Source organism: Papio anubis, chromosome 20 (genome assembly GCF_008728515.1).
Source record: "Papio anubis isolate 15944 chromosome 20, Panubis1.0, whole genome shotgun sequence".
NCBI classification, from domain to species: domain Eukaryota; kingdom Metazoa; phylum Chordata; class Mammalia; order Primates; family Cercopithecidae; genus Papio; species Papio anubis.
Window position 1 is genome coordinate 43,401,325 of NC_044995.1, and position 21,337 is coordinate 43,422,661.

General features: G+C 53.5%; 1 protein-coding gene across 3 annotated transcripts in view; it reads right to left on the bottom strand.

Moving 5' to 3' along the window:
- Nucleotides 1–5,496: 5,496 nt before the first annotated feature.
- CERS4 (ceramide synthase 4) overlaps nucleotides 5,497–21,337 on the bottom strand; it is a 50,619-nt gene continuing 34,778 nt past the window's right edge. For 2 of the 3 annotated variants that reach the window (XM_009199884.3, XM_009199881.1), the window contains exons 2-11: nucleotides 17,915–18,088; nucleotides 14,458–14,575; nucleotides 12,693–12,811; nucleotides 12,545–12,602; nucleotides 12,112–12,162; nucleotides 11,673–11,765; nucleotides 11,306–11,434; nucleotides 10,091–10,197; nucleotides 6,067–6,223; nucleotides 5,497–5,981 (exon numbers count right to left, since the gene is read on the bottom strand). In XM_009199884.3, the coding sequence (XP_009198148.1) occupies nucleotides 5,802–5,981; nucleotides 6,067–6,223; nucleotides 10,091–10,197; nucleotides 11,306–11,434; nucleotides 11,673–11,765; nucleotides 12,112–12,162; nucleotides 12,545–12,602; nucleotides 12,693–12,811; nucleotides 14,458–14,575; nucleotides 17,915–18,087 (1,185 nt within the window). In that variant the 5' untranslated portion in view covers nucleotide 18,088 and the 3' untranslated portion in view covers nucleotides 5,497–5,801. Of the gene's footprint in view, nucleotides 5,982–6,066; nucleotides 6,224–10,090; nucleotides 10,260–11,305; nucleotides 11,435–11,672; nucleotides 11,766–12,111; nucleotides 12,163–12,544; nucleotides 12,603–12,692; nucleotides 12,812–14,457; nucleotides 14,576–17,914; nucleotides 18,641–21,337 lie in introns of those variants that run through there. The other variant, XR_002520178.1, reaches the window with a different exon arrangement.

Sequence of the window (21,337 nt, forward strand, 5' to 3'; positions counted from 1 at the left end):
TAATGGCTGGGCACAGTGGCTCACACCTGTAATCCCAGCACTTTTTGGGAGGCCGAGACGGGCAGATCATGAGGTCAGGAGATTGAGACTATCCTGGATAACATGGTGAAACCCCGTCTCTACTAAAATACAAAAAAAATTAGCCGGGCATGGTGGCGCGCACCTGTAGTCCCAGCTACTCGGGAGGCTGAGGCAGGAGAATGGCGTGAACCCAGGAGGTGGAGCTTGCAGTGAGCCGAGATCACACCACTGCGCTCCAGCCTGGGCAACTGAACGAGACTTCGTCTCAAAAAAAAACAAAAACAAAAGAGTAATGCTACAAACTAATGATTAATAATATTTATATGTAATATCTATATTCTATTTTTAGTGTAACTATTTTTATTTTATATATATTTTTTGTTATACTGGAACAACTTGTGCCCTCAGTCTCTTGCCTTGGCACCTGGGCGGCTTGCCGCCCACACCCTCTATGGGTGGGCATCAGACTGAGTTTGGTCGGGTTTTTCTTTCTGCTCTAACAGGGCAGCGCTGACTTCCATGCCTCACAATTGCTGCACCCTCCCTCTCCCCAACACACAGAAGCACTCTCCATACCATGCTCTCGGGGGTGGAGGAGAGGTGGCGTTAGAGATTCAGGACTGTTTTTTCTACCTCTTCAGCGCGTCTTTCAGCGATATAAAGTTAAAACTGGGTACTGGGAGTGCTCAACTGACTTTTGGTTTATTTTATTTTTTTGGAGACAGAATCTCGCTCTGTCGCCCAGGCTGGAGTGCAGTGGCGCAATCTCAGCTCACTGCAACCTCTGCCTCCCAGGTTCCAAGTAATTCTTCTGCCTCAGCCTCCTGAGTAGCTGGAACTACAGGCGTGAGCCACTGCGCCCGGCTGGGATTTTTGGTTCGTGGAAAAGGGCTTTTTTGTGTGTAGTTGTTAAATTGGTGTCCTTGTTGGAGGGATGGGTGGTGGAGCCTTCGACGTCCTGGGCTTTTTATATAGATATGTCATAGACAAATAATGGACAGTTTTATTCTCGTTCTAATATTTATATCTTTTATTTTGTTTGTTTTATTGTGTTATCTAGAACTCCCAGAATAATTCTGAATAAGGGTGGCCATAGCAGCTATTGTCTTTTTTCTTACCTTAAGGGTTATGTGCTCAACAAATATAACATTCAATGTAACATTTGTTTTTTTTTTTTTTTTTTGAGAGGGAGTCTCGCGCTGTCGCCCAGGCTGGAGTGCAGTGGCCAGATCTCAGCTCACTGCAAGCTCCGCCTCCCGGGTTTGCGCCATTCTCCTGCCTCAGCCTCCCGAGTAGCTGGGACTACAGGCGCCCGCCACCTCGCCCGGCTATTTTTTTGTATTTTTTTTTAGTAGAGACGGGGTTTCACTGTGTTAGCCAGGATGGTCTCGATCTCCTGACCTCGTGATCCGCCCGTCTTGGCCTCCCAAAGTGCTGGGATTACAGGCTTGAGCCACCGCGCCTGGCCTAAATGTAACATTTGACATGTATGATGCTTTATTTTTGTTTTTAGTGTTGGGGCCTTCCACTATTGCTCAGGTTGGAGTGCAGTGGCAAGATCACGGCTCACTGCAGCCTTGAACTCCTGGTTCAAGTGATCCTCCTGCCTTGACCTCCTGAGTAGCTGGGACTACAGGCACATACCACCATGCCTAATTTTCAAATTTTGTGTAGGGATGGGGGTCTTGCCTTGTTGCCAGGCTGATCTTGAACTCCTGGGCTCAAGTGATCCTCTGTCTTGGTCTCCAAAAGTACTGGGATTACAGGTATGAGCCACCACACCTGGCCTGTCTTTTTTTTTTTTTTCTGTGACTTCTTTTACTTTTCTTTATTAATCTTGCCAGATATTTGTCTATTAGTCATTCAAATAACTAACTTTTAGGTTTGATGATCCTTTCTAATTTTCACACTTATCCTGTGTTTTTTCTTCTGCTGAGCTTATTTTACTGTTCTTTAAAACTTTCTTAAATGCTTAACTAATTATTTTTGAGCTTTTTCTCCTTCCTTTCTTTTCTTTTCTTTCTTGACATAGAGTCTCGCCCTATTGCTCAGGCTGGAGTGCAATGGCATGATCTCGCCTTACTGCAACCTCCGCCTCCCGGGTTCGAGCAATTCTCCTGCCTCAGCCTCCTGAGTAGCTGGGATTACAGGCGCCCGCCACCACTGCTGGCTAATTTTTTTTTTTTGGTATCTTTAGTAGAGACGGCATTTTACCATGATGGCCAGGCTGGTCTCAAACTCCTGACCTCATGATCCACCCCCTTGGCTTCCCAAAGTGCTGTGATTACAGGCGTGAGCCACCGTGCCTGGCTGCTTTTTTTTTTTTTTTCTCTTTTCTAATATAAGCCTATAAGGCTACAAATTTCCGTCAAAGGTTTGCTTAAGCTACACTCCACAAGGATTGACATGTAATATTTTTGCTATTTATCTTTTTTTTTTTTTTTTTTGAGACAGAGTCTTGCTCTGTTGCCAGGCTGGAGTGCAGTGGCGCGATCTCGGCTCACTGCCACCTTCGTCTCCTGGGTTGGAGTGATTCTCATGCCTCAGCCTCCTGAGTAGCTGGGATTACAGGGATGCGCCACCACACCCAGCTAATTTTTGTAGTTTTAGTAGAGATGGGGTTTTATCATGTTGGCCAGGATGGTCTCGATCTCCTGACCTCATGATCCACCCACCTCGGCCTCCCAAAGTGCTGGGATTACAGGCACGAGCCACCGCAGCTGGTCAACACTTCTTTTATTATACCCACTCTTGTGGATGTAAAGTGGTTTTGATTTGCATTTTCCTAACAACTAATGATGTTGAATATCTTTTCATGTGCTTGTTGGCCATTTTTTTTTGGGAATTTTTTTTCTTTTTCTTTTTTCGACGGAGTCTTGTTCTTGTTGCCCAGGCTGAAGTGCAGTGGCGCGATCTTGGCTCACTGCAACCTCTGCCTCCCGGGTTCAAGCGATTCTTCTGCCTGAGCCTCCCGAGTAGCTGGGGCTACAGGCACATGCCACTATGCCGGGCTAGTTTTTGTATTTTTAGTAGAGATGGGGTTTCACCATGTTGGCCTCGAACTCCTGACGTTGTGATCCACCCGCCTCGGCCTCCCAAAGTGCTGGGATTATAAGTGTGAGCCACCACACTCAGCCAAGAAATTTCTATTCAAGTCCTTTGTCTGTTTGTTTTTTTCTTTTCTTGTGGAGACAGGAGTCTTGCTATGTTTCCCAGGCTGGTCTTGAATTCCTGCACTCAATTGATCCTCTTGCCGAAGCCCCCAAAGTGCTGGGATTACAGGGGTGAGCCACCACACCTGGTCTCTTTGCCCATTTTTTTTTTGAGATGGAGTCTGGCTCTGCTGCCCAGGCTGGAGTGCAGTGGCATGATCTTGACTTACTGCAACCTCCATCTACCAGGTTCAAGTGATTCTCCCACCTCAGCCTCCCGAGTAGCTGGGATTACAGGCGCCCCCTACCACGCTGGCTACTTTTTGTATTTTTAATAGAGATGGGGTTTCGCCATGGTGGCCAGGCTGGTCTCTGACTCCTGACCTCAGGTGACCTGCCTGCCTTGGCCTCCAGAGTGCTAGGATTACAGGCATGAGCTACCATGCCCGGCCACCCATTTTTCAAATTAGGATTTTTGTTGTTGTTGAGTTGTAAGACATATATATATGTATATCCTGGATTCTAGAACCTCTTCAGATATATATCTTATGCAAATATTTTCTTTCATTTTGTGGCTTGTCATATCCCTTTAAAAATTGTATTTAATAATGAGTGTGTCACTTCACTTCAAAAACTTCACCTCTCTCATGCCTGTAATCCCAGCACTTTGGGAGGCCGAGGCAGGTGGATCACCTGAGGTCAGGAGTTCGAGACCAGCCTGACCAATATGACAGAACCACCTCTCTAGCTGGGCGTGGTGGCATGCACCTGTAGTCCCAGCTACTCGGGAGGCTGAGGCAGGAGAATCACTTGAACTCGGGAAGCGGAGGTTGCAGCGAGCGAGCCGAGATGGCACCAATGCATTCCAGCCTCGGTGACAGAGAGAGACTCCGTCTCAAAAAACAAACAAAAAAAACTTTACTTCACTTCAAAAACTAGAACAGTGAGAGTAATTGATATCTCTCTGAATCCCATTCCCTTACCTTCCCAGATCAAAGGTAATTTACTAATTTGAACTTTGTGTTTATATTTTATTATAGTTCTACTAGCTAGGTATTCATGCCTATACATTATTTCATTTGGGTTGTTTTTGAGCTTTATAAAAGATCTATTGTACACAGGACTGAATGGTTTTCCAGTGTTGGTAACGATTTATACTCCCCTGATAATGTATGTGAGACTATTGACCCCCCACATTCTCCCCAATACTTGGTTGTCCATTTTCTTTTTTTGTTTTTGTTTGCTTGTTTTGAGACGGAGTTTCGCTCTGTCGCCCAGGCTGGAGTGCCGTTGCGCAGAGATCTCGGCTCACTGCAAGGTCCACCTCCTGGGTTCACGCCATTCTCCTGCCTCGGCCTCCTGAGTAGCTGGGACTACAGGCGCCTGCCACCACGCCCAGCTAATTTTTTGTATTTTAGTAGAGATGGGGTTTTACTGTGTTAGGATGGTCTCGATCTCCTGACCTCGTGATCCACCCGCCTCGGCCTCCCAAAGTGCTGGGATTACAGGTGTGAGTCACCGCACCCAGCTTTTGTTTTGTTTTGAGATGGAGTGTCACCCTGTTGACCAGGTTGGAGTGCAGTGGCGCGATCTAGGCTCACTGCAACCTCTACCTCCCGGGTTCAAGCCATTCTCCTGCCTCAGCCTCCCAGGTAATTGCGATTACAGGTGTGCATCACCCTGCCCAGCTAGTTTTTGTATTTTTAGTAGAGATGGGGTTTTACCATGTTGCCCAGGCTGGTCTTGAACTCCTGACCTCAAGTGATCTGCCTGCCTCAGGCTCCCAAGTGACGGGATTCCAGGTGTGAGCCACCAGGCCTGGCCTCCGTTTCTTTATTTTTGGAGCTCTTGAAGAGACAGTGACCTCCCCCAGGCTAACCCTTGGGAAGTCTGTGGGATTTTACCCCACTCCCCCACTATCCCAAGGGAGGCTCCAGGGACCACGAAGATGGGAAATCTACTGGACTTAAGGACTTCGGAGACAGGCCTGGTCCACGACCTCCATGTGAGCTTGGGCAAAGGACGTGACCTTTCAGAGCTAGTCTGTAAGTCTTTGAGGGACTGACCAAGGGTACCCTAAGGGTGGAGGGAGGGGCTTGTTTAAGAGTCACTGGCTGGCGAGTCAGGGGCTCATCTGGGAACAGCATGGGGAGGGGGTGGTCTCTGGGCTCTGTTCCTATCTGGGGCCCCTGTGGCCCTGCATCCTTGGGTGGCAGTGAGTCTCCCGTCAGTGGGGTATGTAAGTACAGAGGCCTGGCTCCCTCAGGAGTCTCTGGGGATGAAGAAGGAGCTTTGATAGGGACCCAAGTTCTCAGGCAGAAAATTTGGCTCTGTTTATATTTTAATCGGACCCTTTTCAGGCTGGGGCTCCCCCTAGTCCCCAGGCTACAGCCTGGAGGTGTGTCTGGCCAGCCACAACGTCCAGCTGCTGGCTCTCGACTCTGTCCATTTGCCCAGAGGGAAGAAGGGCGAAGGAAGGAAGGGGCTGGAGACAGATCATCAACCCTCCCGGCCCACCCCGGGTGGGGCCCTCCCTGTCTCCGGAAAGGTGGCCCAGGGCCGCCAGTCCAGTCACCCCAGAAATATCCAAGGCGTTGGGGGCAGCCCTTTACGGCCAGCCCTGCCTGGCTATGTGGCTGTTGTGTGCCTAGTTAGACGCCCGGCCACCCGGCTCCGAAGGCCATCAGTGGGGGCTGGCCTCGGCCCTCGAGCTGCCCCGTTCTTTAGCTGCAGAGGTTCCTGGGCTCCCGCCTCCTCCTCCTCACTGGAGTCTGATTCTTCCACATCACTACGAATGTCCTTCTCCATCTGGGGAACAGAGAGAGGGATGGAGCTGGGAGCAAGGAGGTAGGAGGAGCTTGGGGCTGGGGCCCCCGGGGAGATCCAGCCATACCTGACCCTTCTTTATGAAGCTACAGAGCATGCGCAGAATGAGGCAAGACCAGAACACGTGCAGCAGCTGCAGCAACATCAGAAGCCCGTTGCAGAAGTAGTAGCCGAAGAAAGGGCCCCTGTTGCCGAGGGACTCGTAGTATGTGGTGTAAAGGATCCTACAGCGGGAGGGAGAGGAGGAGGCCGGGGCTTGACCAGCTGCTGTAGCCCCTAGTCCTAGGAATTTCTAACTGGCATGGCCTTCCCTGCTCCATAACCTTCTATGGCTCCCTAGTGCCCCCCACCCCATCATACCTACACTTTTTTTTTTTTTTTTTGAGACGGAGACTTGCTCTGTCGCCCAGGCTGGAGTGCAGTGGCACGATCTGGACTCACTGCAAGCTCCACTTCCTGGGTTCACGCCATTCTCCTGCCCCAACCTCCCGAGTAGCTGGGACTACAGGAACCCGCCACCACGCCCGTCTAATTTTTTTGTATTTTTAGTAGAGATGGGGTTTCACTGTGTTAGCCAGGATGGTCTCGATCTCCTGACCTCGTGATCCGCCCGCCTCGGCCTCCCAAAGTGCTGGGATTACAGGCGTGAGCCACCGCGCCCGGCCCATACCTACACTCGAGCTGGGTACACGAGGCCCCCTCTCGCTTGTACTAAATGAGCAGAACACACATAAGCTCCCTGACTGGCCATTCATGAACCCCACCCAGGCGGGTACTTATGATCCCAGCTGCTTTCCTGGGTGGGACTCTGACACCTTCTCTCTACTCCTCAGACCCCCATCACCTCCCCCTCATCAGCAGGTGACTGCCTACTCACCTCAGAGGGGAGGGGCTTCATGTCTCAGGAAGGCAAGCGGTGGGGACTCATCTCCCAAGGAGTATAAAAAGGGAGGGGCCTCACCTCCAGGAAGGCAGAGAGGGTGGGGCCTCATCTCCCAGGGAGCCAGACGGGGGCGGGGCTTTGTCTCCCAGGGAGGCTGGGAGGGGGTGGGGCGGGGCTTCATTTTCACTGTGCAACCCAAGCCAGTAGGAAAGAATGTTCCCCAGCACGCCTCCTGCCCTCAAACTCCTCCTTGCTTGTTGCCTGGGACACTGTGCTGGAGCCCAACTCCCACCACACCCTCTCTCTTCTCAAACTCAGCTTTGGTTCTTTTGTTGTTTTGAGGCGGAGTCTCACTCTGTCCCCCAAGGCTGGAGTGCAGTGGCGCGATCTCAGCTCACTGCAACCTCCGCTTCCCGGGTTCCAGCGATTCTCCTGCCTCAGCCGCTCAAGTAGCTGGGATTATAGGCGCCTGCCACCACGCCCGGGTAATTTTTGTATTTTTAATAGGTTGTTTTTGCCATGTTGGCCAGGCTGGTCTCGAACTCCTGACCTCAAGTGATCTGTCCGTCTCTGCCTCCCAAAGTGCTGGGATTAGAGGTGTGAGCCACCGCACCTGGTCTTCCTGCTGGTTCTTTATCATCAGTGCCAACCCCGCTGTTATTCCACACAAGAGAGGAAAAACTAAAAAACTCACTCTTGACTACTCTGTCCCTCTGGGTACCAACTTTTTTCTTTTCCCTGTAGGCTTATTTCTTTTTCTTTGGAACTCCTTCAAAGTACTGGCTGGGCGGGGTACGGTGGCTAATGCCTAAAATCCCAGCACTTTGGAGGTGGAGGTGGGTGGATCACAAGGTCAGGAGTTCGAGCCCAGCCTGGCCAAGATGGTGAAACCCCTATCTCTAAAACAAAACAAAAACCAAAGAAACAAAAAAAAAATTAGCCAAGTGTGGTGGTGCCTGCCTGTAATTCCAGCTACTCAGGAGGCTGAGGCAGGAGAATCTCTTGAACCCGGGAGGCAGAGGTGGTGGTGAGCCGAGATCACACCATTGCATTCCAGTCTGGGTGACAGAGCCAGACTCCATCGCAGCAAAAAAAAAAAAAAAAAAAGTACTGGCTGTAGCTGCTGTGTTTCTCCTACCCCGTAATCAGCTGTAGGGTTACCAGCGAGCTTGCCTTCCTCACTCCACAGTGTTCAGCCCTGCACCGCCACCAACCAGTACAACAGGTTGCCAGCGGCCTTCCCTCCTCCCTGGGCCCCTTCCCTCTCTGGCTCCCCCCACCCCACTATCTCCCCATCTCACAGTCACTTCTGCCTAATCTCCTCAGGCCTTGAACCCAAGACAGGTGGGAGCCATGGAGGGTTGTAGCCAGAGGAGGGATGTGATCTCACTCATAAGCTCCATGGGCCCTGTTCTTCCTCTCGACCTGCAAACATCAGGGAGCCCGAGGACTGAGCCTCTGTGTCCACACCTGGTCCCTAGGTGATGCTATCCAGGCTGCTGGCTGAAAATACCAGCCATGGACTGGCAACTCCTACATTACCTTTCCCCAGAAGCCCGGACTGGCATGCCCACTGCCTTCTCCATGTCTCCTCTGAGGCCACAGAGCCCTCAAACCCAGCAGGGCTGAGCTCCTGCTGCCTCAAGCAGTTCTTTCTGTGACTGTTCCTATCTCCTGATCCCAGAGGCATCCCCTTGAGTCTGCTCACTTATCTCGCCTACCCTGGGTCCTCTCGCTCCTGTCCACACATCCCATGTTTCCCCTGCAGCTGCTAGAGGGCATCCAGAACACCTAGGTCAGATCGAATCCCTCCTCTGCTTATAACCTCCGTGACTCCCATCTCCCTCGGGGTCAAAGCCAAAGTCTTCCCCACAGCCCTCAAGGACCTGCACGGCCTACTCCATTCCCTCCCTGCCCTCCCCCTCATCCACTCTGCTCCAGGCACACAGGCCTCCTTGCTGCTGTTCCTCTAACCTGCCAGGCATGGTCTTGCCTCAGGGCATTTGCACATGCTGTTCTGACTGGAACCGTCTTCCCCTCTGATCAACGTGGTTCTGTCCCTTACCTCCCTCCCACCTCTCTATACGAACGCTGCCAGCCAGGCATTCCCTGCCACTCTAATTCCAACTACCCACCCCTGCCATACTTCCTGCTCCCTTCCTGATATATATGTATTTTTAATTTATGTAGTGATGGAGTCTTGCTCTGTCACCCAGGCTTGAGTGCAGTGGTGTGATCTCGGCTCACTGCAACCTCCGCCTCCTGGGTTCAAGTGATTCTCCTGCCTCAGCCTCCTGAGTAGCTGGGATTACAGGTGCCTGCCACCACGCCCAGTATTAACTTGTGTTTTTAGTAGAGATGGGGTTTTTCTATGTTGGCCAGGGTGGTCTCGAACTCCTGACCTCAGGTGATCCAGCCACCTCAGACTCCCAAAGTGCTGCGATTACAGGTGTGAGCCATCACACCTGGCCAATTTTATTTTTTTTTAAGACGAAGTCTCCCTCTGTCACCCAGGCTAGAGTGTAGTGGTACAATCTCAATCCACTGTAGCCTCTGCCTCCTGAGTTTAAGTGATCCTCCTGCCTCAGCCTCCTGAGTAGCTGGGATTACAGGCATGCACCATCACGTTTGGCTAATTTTTGTATTTTTAGTAGAGAAAGGGTTTCATCATGTTGGTCAGGCTGGTCTTGAACTCCTGACCTCAAGTGATCTGCCCACCTCAGCCTCCCAAAGTGCTGGGATTACAGGTGTGAGCTACCACGCCTGGCCCTCCAACTTTATTTTCTTGTTAGTAAATCTCTCCTTTGCATGCTGTGTAGTTCACCTGGCTGCCTCATTTACCATCCACTCCACCCATGAAGTGTCTGCTCACGAGGGCAGGGATCTTGGAACTGTGGCCTCTGCTGTGTTCCCAGCACACTCAAGAGACCCCATAAATATTTGCTGGGCAGACTTTGGTGCGCTGGCAACCCTGACCCCTCCTCCCACTCCATGGTCCAGGCACGCTGAGTAATTCTAATTCTCTGTCTCACCTCTGCACCTTTGCATATGCTGTGCCCTGTGCCTGGCATGCCCTTCCCTGCTTTCTCCTGGAACTCTCCCAGCCGAGATCCCCGGCTCCTTAGGGCAGGTTACCAATGGTGAGGCAGTCCTGGAATCTCAGACATGCCCTCCCACCTCCCTGACCCCCATGGGAGGGCTGACTCACTGGGTAGGGAAGAGGACCAGTCGGGTGTAGAAGAAGACCAAGGAGAAGATGAGGAAGAGAGCGTCACACACGTGCTGATACTGCGTGTAGTTGACCATCTTACAGGCCTGAGAAGGGCAGCACGGAGAAATGGGCTCAGGACCAGGAGCCTGGCCTCAAGGAGAAGGTGCTATGGGATGGGAACAGGTGAGTTGGGGTGGGGCCTTGATTCCAGGAACTACCTACATTTCCAGGAACGGTAAAGAGTGTGAATATAGGCCGGGCACGGTGGCTCACGCCTGTAATCCCAGCACTTTGGGAGGCCGAGGCGGCGGATCACCTGAGGTCAAGAGTTCGAGACCAGCCTGGCCAACATGGTGAAATCCCATCTCTACTAAAAATACAAAAATTGGCCGCGCACGGTGGCTCAAGCCTGTAATCCCAGCACTTTGGGAGGCCGAGACGGGTGGATCACGAGGTCAGGAGATCGAGACCATCCTGGCTAACACGGTGAAACCCCGTCTCTACTAAGAAATACAAAAAACTAGCCAGGCGAGGTGGCGGGCGCCTGTAGTCCCAGCTACTCGGGAGGCTGAGGCCGGAGAATGGCGTGAACCCGGGAGGCGGAGCTTGCAGTGAGCTGAGATCCGGCCACTGCACTCCAGACTGGGCTACAGAGAGAGACTCCGTCTCAAAAAAAAAAAAAAAAAAAAAAAAATTAGCTGGGCTTGGTGGCGGGCACCTGTAATCCTAGCTACTTGGGAAGCTGAGGCAGGAGGATCGCTTGAACCTGGGAGGCAGAGGTTGTAGTGAGCAGAGATTGCACCATTGCACTCCAGTCTGGGAGAGAGCGCAAGACTCCATCTCAAAAAAAAAGAATACATGCATGCATGCACATGTCTATAGCTGTATCCTCCAAGAAGGGAGGCTGAGAGGGGCGGGGCTTTATCTCCCAGGAAGACAGAGGGGGCAGGACCTCATCTCCCAAGGAAGCTGAGAAGGTGGGGGGGGAGGGCGCCTCTGCCCAAGGAAGCTAGGAGGGGTGGGGCTTCATCACCCAGGAAGAGAGAGGGGGTGGGGCCTTATCAGTCTGGAAGACAGAGGGGACAGGGCCTTATTACCCGAGGAGGACAGGAGGGTGGGCTCCATTTCCCAGGAAGGTTGGGAGGAATGGGACCTCATCTCTAGGGGCACCTGGGAGGGTTGGGTACAGCAGCTGGGAAGGGCCAGGCCCACCTCCAGCAGGTAGTCGGCGGAATCGTGTAACAGCAGCACCAGAGAGCCGATGCGCAGCAGGTTGGCGCTGTAGGAGAAGGTCATCAGGATGACCACCACGAAGTGATGTATCACCTGCTCCTTGAAATCCTGCAGGAGACAGTGGGTCCCAGTGGGGATGAGGCTTGATGCTGGAAGGTGCCCTACCCTATGGGCCAAGAAGTGCATCCTTTCAAGGGGTTTGTGTGGCTTCTGGGCCCATGGCCTCTATACCTCCTGCAAGAGGCACCAGGGAGCTCTCAAGGTACGGCTGTGAGGCTGCCCTACCACCCCGCACCCCAGCTCCCTGTCCAGAGACGGGGTCTTCCAGACTCTTGTGTGGCCTCACCTTGCGCTTGACATCAAAGGGCAGCCTGATTAGCAGTGAGAGGTAGAAAGCCAGCTCCAAGAGGTACCACCAGTACAGGGATGGCTTCAGGGTCTACAGCAGGGCAGGACAAGGTTAGCTATGGGGAGTGAAGGCTCCAGTCGGGCATGGGTATGGCTCAGGGCCCACTCCCTTTGCTCAAAAGCAGGATACTTGAATCCCAATGAGTGAGCTCCCCATCCCTGGAGGTAATCAAGGGCAGTGGTTTGGTGGAAGCACCTGCTTGGAGTTTCCTAGCCCCTCTCTATTCCCCAGAGGAATCAACGACACAGAGTAGGACTCGGTGGGGAATGATGGTGGTGTCAGGGCTCGGGTCCCATGTCCATGGCTGCAGCAACTGTCATTATCACCCTGGCCTTCAAGCATTTGCGTGCGCGCGCGCACACACACTGCCACTCACCTGGTTTGGGTAATTTTCCCAGCACATTACTGGGGCCCACAGCCACGATTCCTGCGGGGAAACGGGTGTCAGGCTGTGCGGAGGTGAGAATCCAGCTTCCCACCCTGGGTCTGTGGCCTCTTTGGGGCTCTTTCCACGGTCTCATAGATGCTGCATTCACCCAGCCCTGCTTTTTCCTGCCTCTCAATCTCCACTGGGGAGCTCATTCACTGCAGAACCCTAAACGTCTGGTGCATGGCAGATCCTAAGTACCTGTTGCGTGAATTCACCAGCACCTGGCCAAGCTCGCTCTCTCCTCAGCTGCATGTTTTCCTCTCTGGCTGCACCCCTCCACACACTCCCTCCCACCAGATCTGGGCCTGGGGCATAGGAGGCATTTCTGGGACAGGAGGACGGAGCAGGCGAGCAGTCAGCCACACTCAGGTACACTCACGTGGTACAGGACCGAGAGACCACCCACGAAGGAGGACAGGTAGAAAAGAAATCTCCAGCTGTGGATGGGGAGGGAGCTGTGAAAACAGGAGACACCCCCCTGCTGCCTTGCACCCCAGAAGTCCCATCCAGCCCCATCCTGGGCTTACCTGGCCTCACAGAACTTCTTGGTCAGCTGCGGTCGATCCTGCTTCCGGCGTCTCCGGAACCATCGCTGGGTCTGCCGCAGTGTGAGGCCACACCGGGCGGCCAGGAGGGACAGCTGGGGCTGGGGGAGGGTGATGGGGACAAGGGTCACAGATGAGTCCTCATTTCCCAGGGAGGCTAGCGGGGCGGGGCTCATTTCCCAAGGAATCGGGGATGAAGAGTGGAAAGTGGGGGCTTCCCTCATGTCCCCAGACAGGACTTGGCTCTGCCGTCTCCTCCACTGCAGCCCCACGTCTTGCCTACAAGGTGACCATGTCTATATGGAGAGGCAGTGTTGGGGGTCGTAGTGTTGGGGGTCCCAGCGTGGGAACCTGCAGAATACTTGGGCCTTCACAGAAGCAAATCCTGTTCATAGGGCAGGCAGGTCGCTGATGGGGATGGGATTAAGAGAGATGCTGGTGTGCATCCTCCTCTACCCCCAGCTAGGCTTCCCTGCGTCCCTCCAGAATGGTCAGTTCTCACCTCCAACCTAGGCAGGCAGTTGAGACCTTGCCCCAGCCCCAAGCCCTACATGAAGAGGGAAATTGACAAGTAGAGGGGGAGTCACGTGGCTTCTAGCTCTGTGGAAACCGCCCTGTTGCCCCCAGGGCATGTGGTTTTCACCATTCCCCAACCCACTCAGGATGCATCCACGTCTCCACAGTGCAGAGCCTGTCCAGCGGGCAGCCACACCAGAGACGGGAATGGAGGGAGGGTCACAGGATTGCTTCTATTACTCCATCTCCTAGCAGCTCAGATCTTCCATTCCTTCCCCAGAATAGGAGAGCGTGCAACTACTTTCACTGTCCTACAATCTGTCCATTGTGCAACTATGCCCACTGAGGCCCAGGAAGGCTGGGAGGGGGTGGGTCCTCATTTCCCAGGGAGGCTGGGAGGGGCGGGGCTCCATCGCCCAGGAAGGCTGGGAGGGGTGGGTCCTCATTTCCCAGGGAGGCTGGAGGGGCGGGGCGCCACCTTCCAGGGAGGCTGGAGGGGCAGGCCTCCATCTTCCAGGGAGGCTGGAAGGAGCGGGACCCCATCTTCAAGGGAGGTTGGAGGGGTGGGGCCCATTTCCCAGGGAGGCTGGAGGGGCGGGACCCCCATCTTCCAGGGAGGTTGGAGGGGTGGGGCCCATTTCCCACGGAGGCTGGAGGGGCGGGGCTCTATCTCCCAGGGATGCTGGGAGGGGTGGGGTCCATTTCCCAATAAGACTGGTATGGATGGGGCTCTATCTCTCAGGGAGGCTGGGAGGGGGTGGGTCCTCATTTCCCAGGGAGGCTGGGAGGGGCGGGACCCCCATCTTCCAGGGAGGTTGGAGGGGTGGGGCCCATTTCCCACGGAGGCTGGAGGGGCGGGGCTCTATCTCCCAGGGATGCTGGGAGGGGTGGGGCCCATTTCCCAGTGAGACTGGTATGGATGGGGCTCCATCTCCCAGGGATGCTGGGAGGGGGTGGGTCCTCATTTCCCAGGGAGGCTGGGAGGGGCGGGGCCCCATCTCCCAGGGAGGCTGGAGGGGGTGGGTCCTCATTTCCCAGGGAGGCTAGCGGGGCGGGGCTCATTTCCCAGGGAATCGGGGATGAAGAGTGGAAAGTGGGGGCATTGCGGGGATGCCTGAAGCCACCTTGGCTTCTCCTGCCTCAACAACTGGGCCACACACCACCCACAGGCCCCACCCCCAGGGCAGTAGTGCCGGTCGCAGGGCACGGGTGGGGGTGGGGGGGCTCTCACCTCCTTGGGCCTGTGCCCTTCGGTGAGGAAGTGTTTCTCCAGCGTGGCATTGGGCTTCACCTGCCTCCTGGTCTGATCCCTCACACCCAGCCACCGGCTCAGGGGCAGGCCAATGAATCTGGTGCAAGGGAGACAGAGCCCATCGGCCCAGGTGAAGAGACGGGACTGCCTGCGTGTGCGGGGGCAGACATGCTATCGGTGGGTAAACCAAGTCTCAGAGGGGCACAGTTACAGGCACAGAGGGCACAGCTGGCATATGGCAGGGTGTGTAAGACTTGGGGTCTGTCTTCTCCATCTGCTCAGAGGGTTTGGAGGCCCAGAGTCAGAAAGGCTCGTGAGGCAAGGGCCGGGCGCGGTGGCTCAAGCCTGTAATCCCAGCACTTTGGGAGGCCGAGACGGGCGGATCACGAGGTCAGGAGATCGAGACCATCCTGGCTAACACGGTGAAACCCCGTCTCTACTAAAAATACAAGAAAAATTAGCCGGGCGAGGTGGCGGGCGCCTATAGTCCCAGCTACTCGGGAGGCTGAGGCAGGAGAATGGCGTGAACCCGGGAGGCGGAGCTTGCAGTGAGCCGAGATCGCGCCACTGCACTCCAGCCTGGGGCACAGAGCAAGACTCCGTCTCAAAAAAAAAAAAAAAAAAAAAAAAAAAGGAAAGGCTCGTGAGGCAGGACTCGATTTTCCACTTATTCCTGGCCTCATCCCCTGGGGCCCTGGAGGGGTAGTCTGGCTGCTGCGTTAGACCAAACATAAAAAAGGCAGCTGGCTCACGTGAGGTCAGAAGTTCGAGACCAGTCTAACTGATATGGTGAAACCTTTTCTCTACTAAAAGTACAAAATCATCTGGGTGTGGTGGCGTGTGCCTGTAATCCCAGCTACGCGGGAGGCTGAGGCAGGAGAATTAATTGAACCTGGAGATGGAGGTTGCAGTGAGCCAGGATGGCGTCACAGCCTGGGCGACAGAGCGAGTCTCCATCTCAAAAAAAAAAAAAGGCACTTGGACCTGTGATGTGTCTGCTGGGTGAGGGTGTGCAGACCAGCTCTTGGGGGTACACAGGTACCCTTGCCCAATCCCAAACCAGGGATAAGAGTCTCTTCACTGCCTGTCTCACTGTGGCCTGGGTCCTGGCCTGACCCCCCGCCAGGCTAAGGGCTCCCCACGGGCAGGGGCTGTTCCCACTCCAAGCCCCTCCTCCCAGCATCCCCCTTCCAGGGTAAAGACTTGGAGATCAGGGATCCTGGTCAACCAACATATTGCCCACAAGAGGGCGCGCCAACACCACAGATGGGGACCAAATTTTATATCCACCATCCATCCCAACATCATCCCTCATTTGGGGAAAGGCTCAGAGCAGCCTAGCAAGGAACTCATTGCGGACTAAATCATGATGCGGAGAGAAAGGGCAGATACTTAATGAGCACTTATTATCTGCTAAGCATGGGGCCAAGTCCATGTTATACACTGGTTCACCTAACCCTTAGTCCCCATTGTCATAATGGGTAAACTGAGGCTCAGAGACATGCCCGAGGTGACACTGTAGGCAGGCGAAAGACCTGAAATTTGAACTCAGGATTCTGGTTTTTCTTTTAAGAGGCAGGGTCTCCTTTTGGAGGTGGAGGGTGGGAGGATCGCTTGAACTCGGGAGTTCAAGACCAGCCTGGGCAACATGCTGAGACCTCGTCTCTACTAAAAATAAAAAAGCTGAGTTGTGGTGTCACTCGCCTGTAATCCCAGAACTTTGGGAGGCCAAGGCAGGCGGATCACCTAATGTCAGGAGTTTGAAACCACCCTGGCCAACATGGCAAAACCCCGTTTCTACTAAAAATACAAAAATTAGGTATAGTGGCACATGCCTGTAATCCCAGTTACTTGTGAGGCTGAGGTCAGAGAATCGCTTGAACCCGGGAGGCAGAGGTTGCAGTGAACTGAGATCGTGCCACTGCACTCCAGCCAAGGTGAAAGAGCTCTGTCTCAAAAAAAATTAGCCAGGCGCGGTGGCACATGCCTGTAGTCCCAGCTACTGGTGGGGCTGAGGCTTTTTTTTTTTTTTTGAGATGGAGTTTCGCTCTTGTTGCCCAGGCTGGAGTGCAGTGGCATGAATGATCTTGGCTCAATGCAACCTCTGTCTCCTAGGTTCAAGCAATCCTCCTGCCTCAGCTTCCTGGGTAGCTGGGACTACAGGCGTGCACCACCACACCCAGCTAATTTTTTGTACTTCTAGTAGAGATAGGGTTTCACCATGCTGGTTGGGCTGGTCTCGAACTCCTGACCTTGTGATCTGCCTGCTTCAGCCTCCCGAAGTGTTGGGATTATAGATGTGAGCCACTGTACCCAGCCTAATTTTTGTATTTTTTTTTTTTTTGAGACGGAGTCTTGCTCTGTCACCCAGGCTGGAGTGCAGTGGCCGGATCTCAGTTCCCTGCAAGCTCTGCTTCCCGGGTTTACGCCATTCTCCTGCCTCAGCCTCCAGAGTAGTTGGGACTACAGGCGCCTGCCACCTTGCCCGGCTAGTTTTTTGTATTTTTTAGTAGAGATGGGGTTTCACCGTGTTAGCCAGGATGGTCTCGATCTCCCGACCTCGTGATCCGCCCGTCTCGGCCTCCCAAAGTGCTGGGATTACAGGCTTGAGCCACCGCGCCCGGTCTGTATTTTTTTTAATAGAGACAAGGTTTCACCATGTTGCCCAGTCTGGTCTTGAACTCCTGGACTCAAGCAATCTACCCGCCTCAGCCTCCCAACTTGCTGACATTACGGGCATCAGCTACCACGCCTGGCCTAGATTCAATTTTTTTTTTTTTTTTAAAAAGGGCTAAAACCCCTGCATTTGAAACTGGAAAACCCTCCGCCCACCCCACTGTCCTTCACAGAGGCCCTGGGATGCCTTTGGGATGAGATAACACCCCCAGCTCACATTTGCCTTTTTTTTTTTTTTTTTTTAAAGGTGGAGTCTCACTCTGGTGCCCAGGCTGGAGTGCAGTAGCACGATCTTGGCTCACTGCAACCTCCGCCTCCCAGGTTCAGGCGATTCTCCTGCCTCAGCCTCCTGAGGAGTTGGGATTACAGGTGTGCGCCCAGCTAATTTTTGTATTTTTAGCACAGACGGGGTTTCACCATGTTGGCCAGGCTGGTCTTGAACTCCTGACTTAAAGTGATCCACCCTCCTCAGCCTCTCAAAGTGTTGGGATTACAGGCATGAGCCACGGTGCCCGGCCTCCCATCCCTGTTTTATGAAGATGCTGGCACACCCAGCCCCGAACTGCGGGCAGTGTTCCTATAAAGCAGCAATCAGAGGCCAGAATTGTGGGTGGTGAGGGCAGGCTGGAGCTGGGAAAAGCACTTTGGTGCAAAGCCAGCTTCCACTCGGGACATGCTGCAATGGCAAATTGCACACAGGGCACGAGCACATACTGGCGTGACTGTGGGGGCGATGGGTTGTGGCAGGGCAGACACTCACCTCTCAAAGGCGAGGCGCATGGCCAGGAGGACCAGTGCCAGGGGCAGGGCTGCCAGCATGTCCTGGGGGTGGGGGTAGACACGGCCATCCCGGTCTTCCAGCTCTGCCCATGTGACATTGGGTGGTAACCAGAACCTGTGCTGCCAAAGCCACTCGTTGAAACTGGACAGCATTCTGTGGACACAGGTTCCAGTTAGCTGGGAGGTCTGCAAGCAGAATGGGTGGGGCAAGTGGGGCCTGAGGCTGGAGCCTCACAACTCCTACTTGGGCCTTTATCAGCGCAGCTGACAACCAGGAGGCGGGACCGGAAGATGGAACTCCCCTTGCCTGGGACTTTGGAACTATCCTCTGGCCCCAGAAAAGTGGGGCTTTAGCCACCACTCCATTCTCATCACCCCTGCCCTCACTTGCCTGGTCAGTGTTAAAGGCAGAGTTGGGCTATGTGTCCTCAGGCAAATGACTTGACCCCTCAGAACCTCAAGTTCATCTGTAAAACACAGAAGTAGCCGGGCGCAGTTGCTCACACCTGTAATCCTAGCACTTTGGGACGCCAAGGCAGGTGGATCACGAGGCCAGGAGTTCAAGACCAGCCTGACCAACGTGGTGAAACCGTCTCTACTAAAAATACAAAAATGAGCTGGGCGTGGTGGCACGCGCCTGTAATCCCAGCTACTCAGGAGGCTGAGGCAGGAGAACGGCTTGAACCCGGGAGGCGGAGGTTGCAGTGAGCCAAGATCGTGCCATTGCACTCCAGCCTGGGTGACAGAGCGAGACTCCATCTCAAAAATAAAACAGACAGTAATACCCAGGCTTAACCTAAAGTGCTTGGCCTACTGATTTTTAACAAGAGTAATAACAACACAGCCCAAAAATAATAGTTATTATTCTGCACTTAACTGATGCCAAGATGGTAGCCAGAAGTCAAGGGAGTGGCTGCTTGGGGTCAGAAACTTGAGTGGTGGTTGGGCACCATGGCTCATGCCTGTAATCCCAGCCCTGTGGGAGGCTGAGGTGGGCAGATCCCTTGAGGTCAGGAGTTTGAGACCAGCCTGGCCAACATGGCGAAACTCCATCTTTACTAAAAATGCAAAAATTAGCCAGACATGGTGGCAGGCACCTACAATCCCAGTTACTCGGGAGGCAGAGGCAGGAGAATCGCTTGAAACTGGGAGGAGGAGGTTGCAGTGAGCCGAGATCATGACCCTGCACTCCAGCCTGGGAAACAGAGTGAGACTCTGTCTCAAAAAAAAAAAAGAGTCCTCAAATGTCCAGGAAGGTTTCTTTGCACTGCAGGAAGCTGCCTCTGAAGCAGCCCCCAAAGATGAAGGATTTAAAGAAATCCAGAGGCCGGGCGTGGTGGCTCACTGCCTGTAATCTCAGCACTTTGGGAGGCTGAGGCAGGTGGATCACGAGGTCAGGAGTTGGTGACCAGCCTGGCCAACACGGTGAAACCCTGTCTCTATTAAAAATACAAAAGTTAGCCAGGCATGGTGGCGTGCGCTTGTAATCCCAGCTACTTGGGAGGCTGAGGCAGAGAACTGCTTGAACCCGGGAGGCGGAGGCGGAGTCTGCAGTGAGCCGAGATCGCGCCATGGCAGAGCAAGACTGTCTCAAAAAAAAAAAAAAAAAAAACCCAGAGTTCCTTTCCTGGCCATCTTTGGAAGGTAGACTCCCCTCTAGCTGGGAATTTCAGAGGTCTCGCTTGCTATCCCAGAGCCCACAAAGCAAGTGGGTAAGAGAGCCTGTTGCATGACTGAGCTTGCCGGATAACGGAGTGGCGGTCAAGGTGGGGCAGCTCTGGCCAGCATGTCCCAGCCTGCCTGAGGAGCCCAAAGAGCTGCTCCCTTTTCTGAGATCTTGAGCCAAGGGTCCAGCCTACCACAGTGGTTTCCACTCGAAAGTTTGTTCATTCATTTATCTGTCCACCCATCCCCCTGTCCATCTATCTACCTATCCAGCCCTCTGTCCACCCATCCATCAATCTGTTCATCCATCAAAACATCTGTCCACCCATCATCCACCCATCTGTCCACCCACCCATTCATCCATCCCTCTGTCCACCCATCATCCATCCAGCCATCATTCATCCACCCATCCAAACATCTGTCCACCCACCCGTTCACCCATCCAAACCACCCATCATCCATCCACCCAAACATCTGTCCATCAACCATCATCTATCCACCTACCCACCATCCATACATCTATCCACCTACCCATTCATCCATCCACCCATCATCCATCTGTCCACCCAATTTTCCATCCACCGATCCAAAAATCTGTCCATCTACCCATCATCCATCCATCTCTCCACCCATCTAAACATCTGTCTATCCACTCATCACTCACCTGTGTATCCTTCCACCCACCTATCCTTCTGTCCCTCTATTCTTCCATCTACTCTTCTATCCATTTCCCCTTCCTTCCATCCATCCATCCTTGCATCTATGCGTGCGTGCGTCCGTCCGTCCGTCCGTCCGTCCATCCACTCACCCATCCACCCACCCACCCAGGCAAGAGATGTTCTCCAACTGACTTGTACGTGCCAGGTCAGGGCTGGGCCTTGGCGACACCGCAGGGGAACAATGCCAACACATTCCTGCCCAGTTCATAGACCAACAGAGAAGGCAGCCAATAAACAAGTAAACAGATTCACAAATGAATGAGATATGAAAGTGTAACAGGGCCGAGTAGAAAACAGAGTGGCATGATTTTAAATGTGATCAAAGGAGAGGCTCTCTAAGGAGGCACCATCTGAGCTGGGATTTAAAGATGAAGAGGTCAGGCCAGGCACGGTGGCTCATGCCTGTAGTCCCACACTTTGGGAGGCTGAAGCAGGTGGATCACCTGAGGTCAGGAGTTCAAGACCAGCCTGGCCCACATGGTGAAACCTCGTCTCCATTGAAAATACAAAAATAATTAGCAAGGTATGGTGGCATGTGCCTGTAACCCCAGCTACTTGGGAGGCTGAGGCAGGAGAATCAGTTGAACCTGGGAGGCAGAGGTTGCAGGGAGTCAAGACCATGTCACTGAACTCCAGACTGGGCGACAAAGCGAGACTGTGTCTCAGAAAAAAAAAAAAACAAAACCAAAGATGAGGAGGTCAGGCCAGGCACAGTGGCTCATACCTGTCATCCCAACAGTTTACGAGGTCCAGGCAGATGAATTGCTTGAGCCCAGGAGTTCAAGACCAGACTGGGCAACGTAGCGAGACTCTGTCTCTACAAAAAAATTTAAAAAGCAGTCAGGTGTGGTGGCATGTATCTGTAGTTCTAGGTATTCAGGAGGCTGAGGTGAGAGTCCGACTCGAGCCCAGGAGTTCGAGGCTGCAGGGAGCTATAATCACACCACTGTACTCCAGCCTGGAGGACAAAGCAAGACTCTACGTTTGGGAAAAACAAAACAAGAAGAGAAGGTTGTGGG